At 40.5% G+C, this 11,857-nt stretch overlaps 1 protein-coding gene across 14 annotated transcripts in view; it reads left to right on the forward strand.

Moving 5' to 3' along the window:
- PCM1 (pericentriolar material 1) overlaps positions 1–8,474 on the forward strand; it is an 83,042-nt gene extending 74,568 nt beyond the window's left edge. For all 14 annotated transcript variants that reach the window (XM_045821741.1, XM_045821737.1, XM_045821746.1 and 11 more), the window contains 7 exons: positions 322–457; positions 747–907; positions 3,808–3,883; positions 4,410–4,666; positions 6,736–6,828; positions 6,916–7,033; positions 8,360–8,474. In XM_045821741.1, coding sequence (XP_045677697.1) covers positions 322–457; positions 747–907; positions 3,808–3,883; positions 4,410–4,666; positions 6,736–6,828; positions 6,916–7,033; positions 8,360–8,385 — 867 coding nt within the window. In that variant the 3' untranslated portion in view covers positions 8,386–8,474. The remainder of the gene's footprint in view (positions 1–321; positions 458–746; positions 908–3,807; positions 3,884–4,409; positions 4,667–6,735; positions 6,829–6,915; positions 7,034–8,359) is intronic.
- Positions 8,475–11,857: the final 3,383 nt, after the last annotated feature.

The raw sequence follows: 11,857 nt of genomic DNA on the forward strand, positions 1-11,857 counted from the left end.
GTTATCAAGTGTTCTTTCTTCTGACAAACCTTTATTTTCTTTTAAAAACAAAACTAAACCATCTAAAATGATTGTGTTTTTTATTAGATAATGGCTATTACTAATTTTTATGATAGACTTACTATATACCTTTAGAAAATGTACTGTCTCCCTTGGTATTTGTGTCAAAGCACAACATTCACTTAGTTTTAATATTACGAGATAATTTTATGAGAACTTGAAAAAATCTAAATTTGAAATAGTATAATATAAAAGTACTAACAAAGTTTCACTTTGTGCAACAAATTGAAAAACTAATTACTCGAATGTTCTTGTGGCTAGGACAAGGACGAGACTGAAACAGTTAAGCAGACTCAAACACCTGAAGAGTATGATGGCGACGGTCCCAAAAATGTGAGATCCGACATTTCCGATCAGGAGGAAGATGAAGAAAGTGAAGAATGCCCAGTGTCCATTAGTAAGTCTCGAGGCTTCGTGCTCGGCCATCCCTTCCTCTCCGCAGGTCTGTGGCTGAAACAGCCTGGTGGGTGTAGTGGGTATGGAGCTAGGCAGCCCTCGGCTCTGAGTCTGAACCGCAGCGTGGGCCCGACTGAGAGACTTGTCCTTCCTGCACCAGTTTTTCCTAGTAGCCCCTGTTTGGAAGATGTCCGATGTTGTATGTGAAACACTTGCACAACACAGACATGCAGTAAATTGTAGCTATTAAGTACTGAAAATTTACTTAAAGATTGTGTTAATCCATGTAGATTTGTCCAAAGCTGAAACCCAAGCATTGACTAATTATGGAAGTGGAGAAGATGAGAATGAAGATGAAGAAATAGAAGAATTTGAGGAGGGACCTGTAGATGTTCAGACTTCACTTCAGGCTAACATTGAAACTACAGAAGAAAACGAACATGATGACCAGGTATTCCAGTGTGGACGACACACCTCCGGCCTGCCCCATTTTATACTGCTGAAAGCAGGTCCTTTTTAACGGTGCCGAAATTTATAGCTTCCCTGTTCTCATTTTCATGAATACAAATTTTTAAAATATCCTTATTGAAATCTGAAACACTGTTTTTGTATCAGCAATGTTTAAAGCGCTGTATTTCCTGCCTTGGCTGGCGTGGCTCGGTGGATAGAGCAATGGCCTGCGAACCAAAGGGTTGATGATTCGATTCCCAGTCAGGGTACATGCCTGGGTTGCAGGCCAGGTCCCCAACAAGGGGCGTGCTAGAGGCAACCACACATTGATGTTTCTCTCCCTCCCTTTCCTTCTCCCTTCCCCTCTGTTGAAAATAAATAAATAAAATTAAAAAGAAAAAAAGCACTGTACTTTTTTTTGGTAACAAGTCCTAAAATTTATGAGATTACTTCAGACGGTTTGGATTTCTAATCTATATTTTTTTTCTAGCCATCATGGAATTGTAACAAAATAAAATTATTCCGCCCTGGCTGGCGTAGCTCAGGGGATTGAGCATGGGCTGCGAACCAAAGCATCACAGGTTCGATTCCCAGTCAGGGCACATGCCTGGGTTGCAGGCCACGGTCCCCAGCAACTGCACACTGATGTTTCTCTCTCTCTTTCTCCTTCCCTTCCCTCTCTAAAAATAAATAATAAAATCTTAAAAAAAAAATTACTCCCTTTACTACCTCTGCCTCATCCTGCCTCAGAGGCAACACTTGTATGTTTTTTTCTCCTACTTACCTCTGTATTTCTGAATAATAAGCATTTGTGTATATATTTTTTCATTCACTTGTATACTGTGTTATCTGTCAACTTTCTATTAATATAGTAGATAAAGATTTTGAGGTCACTTACAACTCCTCATTTAATTATGTTTTCTGGTTGGTTATATAACCAGATGTTTAGATTTAACCAAACTATGTTAATATTTACTGACTACTGAACTATGCACACATTGTTTATTGCTTAGTCTTACACATTTTTTTCACTTGAGTTTAGTAATTGTCTCTGTTTTATTCGCTTAGTTGTCTTTGAACACATGCCCAAGTCTTTGCTGTGCCCTGCAGTAGGTGGGTAAATCTCTCGGCGGAATTTTCTACAGAAACCAGGTTGTCATTTTTGTCCTTTCTGGAGCATTCCCCCCTTCTGCTCCATTCTAGGTTTGGCTCTTAGGCCGCTAAAAATAATACAAAGTAGTGGAATCCATAATATTCCAGTTCTCTGTACTATTTGGAGGTTAAGAAGAAAGGAAACTTTTCTTAGCTGTCTGGAAATTGCAGCCACAGCCTCCTTCTTGAAACTTTTGGAAGATGTTTAAAATCCCCATGCGTGATCTCAGGTTGGACAAGCGCCACCACTAGCTTGGGAACCCCTTTGTCATTATAGAAGTCCGCTGTTTTGGGATCCAGTCTTTGTCTTTCTGTTTCTTGATTTATTACCTAATTTTGGTGGAACACATCTAATAAGGCTCTAAGAATGAGATTTTGAGATTTTATATGTCTAAGAAAATCAACATTTCCATGTTGAAATTATTTTCTCTCAGATTTCTGAAGGCACTGTTTCTGTCTTCTAGTATACAATACTGTTGAGCAGGCCAGTGAACGCCTTTCTTAGTTCTGATCCTTTGTGTCTGTCTGTTTTTTTCTTTCCCATTCCAGAACTTTCCTCCTCCTGGAGGTCTGCAGTTTTACAATGATACGCTGCATTGCTGCAGGCCTTTTTAACTCACCATCTGGGGACTCAGTGGGTCTTTTTAATTTGTGTCATGCCCATCAGTTTGATGAATTCTCTTTTATTCTTCATTTCTCACCATTTTTCTTTCTGTCTGGAATTAGTATTATCAGATATTAGCCTCCACAGGTCTTCTCATTTTCTTTTCCTTTTATGATTGTTACTTTTTTACAGCACGCTCTTGTTTCTACTGTCTAGAAACATTTTTCAGATGTCTCCTATACCTTTGGTGCTTGTTTTAGAGAATGATACACTAAAAACCTGCTTGGGTTTCTTTTGGGCTTTACTGTAGGGCAATTATTGGGTAGACAGCTTTTTGAAATGTCAACATCTATTAGTCTTTTTTCCTGGGGTGTATTAGTTTCTCCAAAGAGGGGCGCCCCCTCTCCTCCTGCCTGGGAAGAGGTACGCTGCAGCTAGATGTGGGGATGGGGCTGAGGGCCTCACCGCTCATTTTACGGGCGTGCCATGAATCCCTCCGTTTCCAGTGTGACGCTTTGCCCTGTCCTCCTCATTCCTGTTTTCTGTACCCCTGCTACCCCTGGTGGCCCCCAGGCCTGAGACTTCACTGGTTTAATTTCTCTAACATGTAATCTCCTGTTTTCTGTTCAAGTTGGGGGAGGGAACCTAGGTGTCCATGTTTTCCTTAAACAGCTTCAAATGTTCACCAGCACCCACTTTGCGTCACGGACTCCCACCCCACCACAGTATTGCTTCCTACAGTCTGGCACTTCCAGTGGGAGGTGAATCTCAGTGGTTTTCTCCTGCTGCTGGAGGCACTCAGCTTCGTTTGTCTTTTGCCCATCCTGGTCAGTTCCTCTTCCACACTCTTAGCATCTACATACAAACGGATGTAAGTTTTATTTAAGATAGAGTTTGATCTGAAAAAATAATACAACGTAGTGGAATCTATAATATACCAGTTCTGTGTATTATTTTGAAATTCTTTAAGATGAGGAATCCTTTTACTCAGCCATCCTGAAATTGCAATCACAGTCAGAAGATATTTTTTAATTCATTTGTATAAAGGTCTCAGGCTGGACAAAAGCCACATACTAGTTACCTCCTCCTGTCTAGTGACCATATGTATTAGGCCTTGCTATTGAGACATTTCTTTTTCCTTCTAGGTTCTACAACAGGAGTTTGAAAAATCAGCAGAAAGCAAAAATGTCCCATCAGAACAAGAAACCACTGCTAGTAAAGGTAAGAAACCTAAATAGATTATTCCATTTTAATACTATCTAAAGTGCCTTTATGTGCTTAAAAATTGAAAAAAATTAAATTCTTAGCTAACGTAAGTTTGAGGGTATTTTTGACCTAATGTATGTCCCCTTTCTCCCCCTAAAAACATTGTAGAAAACACAGGGCTTTGTTTTCTGCAAAGAGTCGTTACAGAAAAGTTTACATACTTAAACACAAAAAATTCTGTAAGGTGCAGACGTCTTTAGATAGAAACGCAGGTTGTTTTTAAAAATACCTATTTTTACTCCTCAAAATCCTGCTTCATTTTACAAATCTGGTGAATTTTAGGGGTTTAATTTTTAAAACATCCCCACATGAATCCAATTAATTAAATTTGGAAACTATTGATGAGGACAATTTATAGTTGCTTTTTGGGGGGAGTATTAAATAGCCTGCATATGCTGATTTAGTATTGCCCTTTTTGGTGTAATAAAAATTTAACAGCTGTCGCATTACATACTAATGTTAAGACTGTCCCCCATGACAGATGACCAGGACAGCGCTCCTGTGAAACCGTGCTCCCTCAACATCTTGGAAAACGAGCGACCTCTCAACACCACTGTCCAGAAGGGCTCGCCTGCGACCGCCGAGTCATCTAAACAGCCCGGCACTTTGCCCTTGCCGCTAACTGAGACCGAAACCCTGGTGCCCAGAGTCAAAGAGATGAAATCTGCTCAGGAGACTCCTGAGAGCTCCCTGGCTGGAAGTTCTGACACCGACTCCCCAGTGCTGGTGAATGACTATGTACGTACCATCCCTTTCTGAATATTTCTGCTGTCATTTCTGTGCATATGGATTTTCCGGGTAACAATTGCAGCATGTACATACAACTCTGTGTTTAGGTTTAGAAACTGTCGGATTATTTTTATCTCTCATTCAAACTTAATTTAAACTTGAACAGAAGGGTAATATTAAGGTGACTATCTCAAAACCTAAAAGCTATTCTTTTTATAATTTTGAGAACCAAAGTAATGAGTTTTGCCGCGACCAGCGCAGAATGGAGGTGCCTGAGTCGGGGTGACAGGAGATTTAGAAAGACACAACACAGACAGTTCAAAGAAAAGCAGGGGCCAGGTGGGACATTGTCCTCTGATAGAGAGACAATGACCCTGAACATGGTCTCTGTGTTTATTTTATGGGGGATGGTTGGGTAGAGCTCAAGGACATTTTGCAAATTTAGGGAGATGCTGTGGGCACGGATTGTTCCATTCTCCGGCTATCTAAATGATACATATGTCTTCTGCAAAAGTTACAGTCGCATTCAGCTGAAGCTTGTGGTTATCTATTCCCTTCTCAAACCCTGAGGGATCTGTCAGTTGCCCCACCCCGACCCCCGTCTTGGATCTGCTTTGCAGATGATGCAAACAGTCAAGTGCGGCCTTGCCAAGCACTCAGCCTTCACCGTCCTCCGCAGAGTTCTAGGTGGTGGCCTGGAGACAGTTCATTTCAAAATCAGGCCTGAAGGATAATGATACTTGAATCATCATTACTCCCTTACACATGCTTTCTCAACTGTGGTATTTAGGATACTTCGTAAGTCTTTGATAGACCTGAAAGACTGGGATGGGAAATAAAATAATTTGACAACAATAGAGTATCACTATATACTAAATGACATAAAAAATGCTAGAAAATATGCCACCAAATCTGGACCTTTATATCAATTTAATTTTATAGCAAGCAGGTTATTTTTTGGGTCCTTGGATTTGTATGTGTTTTATATACTTTGTCTTATCAGCAAAAATGAAGAGATTTATAACATTGTACTCTTAGGTCTAAAGAATGTATTTCACATATTTTTAATTAACATCAGTTTTCTCCCTAAAGATATATTTGCAACTATGATTTTATAATTTCTCAGAAAGGGAGCTTATAATGTTTCAAAAACATTAGTAAAAAGAGTAATTCTTAACTCTGTTTTATTTACTTCTCTATCAGTAAAATTACGCACTTAAAATTCTTATTTAGTTACCTGTTAGACTTCTTCTCGTTATCATTCGATGAGTATGTAGAGTTGCTGAGTGGAAGCACTGCAGTGAAATTAACTTGGAGTTGGAGTCTAGAGGGTCTTGAATTTGAATTTCAGCCAGGACACTGCTGAGTGTGTTAGCGTGAGAAAGTGCAGGGTCCGTAGTCCTGGTCTATGGAGACGAACTGGGTGACTGTGGAGTGTATGGTTGTGGAGGCAGTGTCGGGGGCTCCCTTACCACGTAAACAGAAAACACAAGCTAAAGGGGAGGGGGAGGCGGGTAAGAAATATTTCAAGAAAAACCTACAGTTTACACTTGGGTAGTGGTAGGATGATGGTAACTGTTAAAAATCAGAAACAACTAAGAGAATAAAAGTATTCAAGTTTCAGAAAAATACAGTATGAGGTGATTGCAAAAATGAGTGCTAAATTCATACCTCGTCTCTGTTCGACCCTCCACAGGGTTGATACTGAAAGTGTAAGTGTTTACTTAGATTCTGCTGGATAAAGCCCTCATGTTTTTTGTAAACATAGCAAGAAACAAGAGCTGTCCCTCTAACTATTTTAACCCTAAACATAGCTACCTTTTCGCCCTTTAACTTGTATAAACAGACCCTTTGTTTTATAAAATGAGAACAGAACGCACAAAGTGTTTCCCGTACCAGCAGGTGCACGGCCCTTTGTGTGACTCCCAGACTGCCGTTCTCGCGCGAGCTTGGCTGTGTTAGGGCACTACACATGATGGAGTTCCCGGGGTGCACTTGGAAGAATCCACCTTTGTCTCTGGCTGGATGACTGGTTTGCAGCTGGGATTCCTTCATGAAACAATGTGCTTATCTTGCAGGAAGCAGAATCGGGTAATATAAGTCAGAAATCTGATGAAGAAGACTTTGTGAAAGTTGAAGATTTACCACTTAAACTGACAATATACTCAGAGGTATTTGGCTCTCTTTAATTAAACTTACCTTTACATAATAAATACTGTTAAGATGAAAATGATTTTGTTTTTTTCATCATTCTAAAGGCAGATCTAAGGAAGAAAATGGTACAAGAAGAACAGAAAAACCATTTATCTGCTGAGTTATTATGTGAAATGCAGACTGAAGAATTAGCTGGGGATTCTCAGACACTGAAAGAACCTGGTATGAATTATCAGTTTTAACAATATCATACTGCAAAATTACTCATTCTTATGCCATCATTTTTTTGTTTTTGTTTTACTGTACTACTAGTGCCTGGAAGAGTTAAGCTATATAGTGTAAAGGAAACATAATTCTGTAAAAGTTTTAGTTTAGCTTACTAATTTTTAGGATGGTATTATCAAGTAATTTCTTCTATTTTAAAAATCTTTAGTTTTAGCAAAGTAGTATATACACATGGTTTAAGAAAGGAAAGTAGAAGACCCCATTTCTTTTCATTACTGGTGGTTAGTTCTTTTGGAGGAGACCCTCTATCTCAAAATCAAGCCCGTAAATTAAAAAATTCAGATGGTGGTTTTCATCTTCTAAATGAAAAGCGAGTCTTTAGACCTTCCTTTCCTTTCAGTGTTCATACTACTTTTGGTTTTCTCTGTCTCCTTCGTTATTTTCAATACATACTTCCTTGTACATTTGCTGGTTTCGTCAACTCTGGTCGTTACCCAGCTACTCCTTCCCTCCTGCTTTGCCTTCTCTGTTCAGTTTTCTGCAGATTCTTACATTATTGAGGTTATGAAAAGAAACACACATTTTGTTTTTGTAACATAGTAGTTAAACCTTGTCTGTTTTTCTGAAGGTGGTTCTGTGTAAACACGATTCAGTACAGAGCCAAGCGATAGTCCCCGATTGCCTTTTGTGTGGGTCTGATAGCACAGCCCCGGGCCACTCAGGAGAGCATTTCTTGTGTCCAGGTCAAAAGATTTTTGTTACTGTCTGTCAGTTCACCCACTGGTTAAAGTCACGTAAGGTTGTTTCCCCTGGAAGTGAGGTGAAGGGAAGGCAGACCTTCAGTGAACTTCCCAGTGTTCGGCCGGGTTCTGCCTGTTCGAGTCCCAGCCGCACCCTCTGCTCTGTGTCCAGGCTGCAGCCTCCCCCGCGCCGCGCCTCCCGCTCGGCTCCCCACTCTGCTCACGGAGCCACCCTCTTTCGCTGGCCTCCGCTCGGAGTCGCTCGGTTTTACAGTTCTTGTCTTTTTTTTCCTAGTGGGCTTTTTGTTTGTTTGCTTTGCTTTGTTTTATTCTGTGGGAGTTGAAGAGAGACGGGAAGTTCCTGGTCAGTCTGCCATCTAAAACAGACCCTCACCTGTCACGGCTCTCACAGCCGTTACCATATGTTATCGGGGCGTTGTGGCAGTCTGAGTTAGCATTTCCTTGTAATAACTTTATATTAAAAGTGAGTGCTTTAATTAATGGAAGACAAAAATACTTCAGTTCTAGTAATATCTTAATTCAGTAAGTAATTCATAAGACGTTGATTATTATTGTTTTTCAGAAACAGTGGGAGCCCAGAGCACATGAATATCTCCAGAGGCTCATCCAACTCTCTTTACTACATAGTCAGTGCATATATGGAAATGGTTCTAAATAAACATCTGTTTTGATCTGTATACAAATGTAAATTAGTTTGACACTGCATTTTCGGTAAGTGTGCGAATTTCTGCCCATGGCAGTTTAAAACATAAACTAAATTGGGGACAGATTCAAGCCTTGATACACTGTGGGCTTTTTTTTTTTTTTTCTCTCCCCACTCCCCCATTGTGGCGTTTGGTCATGTTGAATTTAAAATGTAGTTTTAAATAAAGTTTGGACTTAACTGTAAAATCTTTTTTGGAAATTATGTTAAATTCTACACAGCAAGTCACTGTTCTGCATAATTAGGCTGTTCAAAGAAGAGCAGTGGTCAAGAGTTAGAGACGTGCAGTTTTTTTCCAAATATTTTCTTGTTTGTGCTCTTACAGTTGTCTCAGTTGCCCCTTTTTGTTACCGAGTCTAGCCATCATGCCAGGCTTCCCAGTAATGCCAGTGTTGCTGCTGTTACGGCCTGATGTGCTACTAGGTGTCTGCGTGTCCTCCTCCTGTTCCTAAGATGGGGCAGGCTGTGCAGGTTTCCGGGGTGTCTGTGAAGGCAGTGCAGGGTAGGAATACTCGGTTCAAATTGGGTAGTACGTTTAGGACACGTCTTAGTACCGAGCAGGTATTTCCCAGAATTTCAGTTCCCATCTGTGTTGCCTCCATCTAAAAATAAATAAGTTTTACAAAATTAGAGGGTATATCTGCACAGACAAGTAACATTGTGATTAATTTTAAATGAAAAACTGAGCTCTTTCAAAGAGGGACTAACAGAACTAAATGCAGGTACCGGAATGCCGAGGCTCTGTGTGCCTTCAGATAAGCTCACCGAGACGGCAGCTTACAGCCGAGGCGCAGCAGGTGCCCGTGTGCGGTGAGAGAGGTGGGTGCTGAAGCACGGAAGTCCGTGTGACTCTGGCACCGCTCAGCCAGCCAGCCAGCTTGTAAACGATGGTTACCTTTAGATCCCAGCCTAGCCTTCTACCCCGCAAGGCGTCACAGAACCAGTTAACAGTTATTTATCCCAGGTATCTTTTAAGTTGGTTAAAGATTGACTGAAGAGAGCTTGGTTGGTATTCCTTCAAAATTCTTACCAGCCTGATACCTTATTATAAAACCGCAGTGTCCAGTCAGGAAGTATTCAATGAGCATTTTCTTCTGAGGACATCTACTGTATTGGTACTTAATTTAAATTATATGAGATGTACATCTCCAGCTTTAAAAAAACATATATTCAGAAAACTCTCATTCCAGAATTAGGAATTCTTACCCACCTGGCCTGACATCAGGGAAACTGAAACAGTACGTCACATTATATGTATACTTCAGTTCTGTATTTGTTTTCTAGATTGTTCAGGAAGAGGGAAAAACTTCATTTCAGTACTCAAGCCAAGCCTCACATGTTATGACTCTCTCTCTCTGCATGCATATTAAAGATCGGTGGAACAGTTGTACTTACACCTTGGTTGTTGTTGTAGTGCCTACGAACCTTATCAGACTTGCTCATTTGACTTATGTTATACCTGCTGTAATCTAGTCTGGTGTTTTCTATTTTAGTAGGTAATTTAGTTTTAAAATACATGGAGCTTGAGAACAAATAACTTGTTTCATGTTTTTCCCAGAAGCTATTGCTAAAGGGTCAGGCATTAAATATTCCTGTTTGTCTTAATTTATAAGTTAAAAATTTGGTTAGAAATGGGAGGTAGAAAAGGTCAAAAGGAGTGAGAGAGAACCCTACACAGGTTGAGGTAATTCCTGAAGTAGTGCGCTCACCAGACTGTGCCAGGTGCTCTTTGTATTTTGTAACATTTCACTTTGGCTAAATGCTTTTTCACTGCTAATAAATGTATATCCTGCGTATGACCCTGAATTGCATTGTCATTTAAATTACCATACTCATTTACACTTTAGAATTTATTCCAGAATTGTGGCTGATCTGACTATTTTAGCTGTAAAAAAGAAACCAAGCCATGAAAAATAATGGCATATCAACTATCCAGAGAGATTTATCAAACCTGAGGCCATTTTCCGTACAGCGCAGGCTTGCTCTTCTATTTCTTAGTTGTATCTACCTTATATACTGTGTGGAGAACAGTCTCGTATTTACTCAAAATTAGACTGGCGTGTTTCTGGCTTATTGCTAAACTTCCTTTAATATAAGCAGGTCACTCTTCATCTGTCAAAGAAATGATTGGCTCTGGATTTCATTTATTTCACCATGCAGATGTGGCTACCTAGGCACCTTGCTGGAAGAGCCAGCATTTCCTGTTGTTCTCGCTGCACAGCTCTGATTGTTAGTTACTCCAGCGTTCCCTGTCTTTACATGGCTGGCGCTTGCCTCACACTGGTGCTTCCGGTGGGCTCATTTTCCAGTGAGGCACAGAGGGGAATCCTTTGCTTACAAATGACTTTGATTCTTATATAAAAAGTGTTTTAATCTTATCGGTTCATATCATCTGTCCGGTCTCAAATATCCATACAAAAGGTTTGGGCCAGCGGTTGACAAAAAGCTGTTGACTTGAGAACTGACCCCAACATAAAAGTTTCAGTACTGCAGAGTTCTCTCTTATGGAATGCTTTTTCATTAAAACTTTCTGCATGTGGTTAGTTATCCCTGATATTTAGGTCTATCAAATCACATGCGATTAATTTAAAATAAATGATAGTTGTAAAAGTTGTCATATTGCAAGAGCTCCTCACCTGTAATGAACTGTATCTCCCAGAGTACAGCAGCCCAGTTAAGGCCTTCTGGTGATCAGATGACATCACTAAAGGACTTTGAAAGTAGAACGTGCTGTACCGACTCACTGTAGCGCAGTATTCAGTGTTGCATGAAACCTCTCTCCGCAGTGAGACTGCGGACACAGACGCTGCTGCTTCACCTGCTGGGTGTTCAGTATTTTCCTGGAAGGGGAGCATGGGCTAGTCTCTCCCTCGAAAGTGTTCGTGGAAATGCTCTGATGACGAGTGCTGCACACGTGTGTACCTGTGCATCACATGTGTATCCGTGCTGGAGAAAAGCAGGGGTCTTCCAGAGCTCACACTTGCTTCTGTATGCTTTTTGCTCAGCAAACATTCTTTTCTGACATGTCCTGGCTCTGTACTCGTCATAATTGTCCCCTTTTTACCTAAGGAGGCAAAGTCTCAAGAACCCTCATTAGAGTGGATCTTAGATGTGGAGTTGTCCACAGTTCCACTTTTACCACTCTGGTTATTGTCTGTTTTATTTTCTCTCCTTTTTCATTCTCTCCTATTATCCCCACACACCCCTAATGTTTGACATAGAGTAATGGAGTTTAATTAAGCTACAAAATTCGTATTTCAGATCGCCTTTTTGACTGTATCATTCTGTTTCACTGCGGACTGTATGACGTATGATTGCCCTGTCTTTTCCTCCTTGTCTCTGTGCCCCACTACCGCC

This window comes from Phyllostomus hastatus, unplaced genomic scaffold, assembly GCF_019186645.2.
Source record: "Phyllostomus hastatus isolate PE091 unplaced genomic scaffold, TTU_PhHast_1.1 phas_scaffold_46, whole genome shotgun sequence".
In the NCBI taxonomy this organism is placed as follows: Eukaryota; Metazoa; Chordata; class Mammalia; order Chiroptera; family Phyllostomidae; genus Phyllostomus; species Phyllostomus hastatus.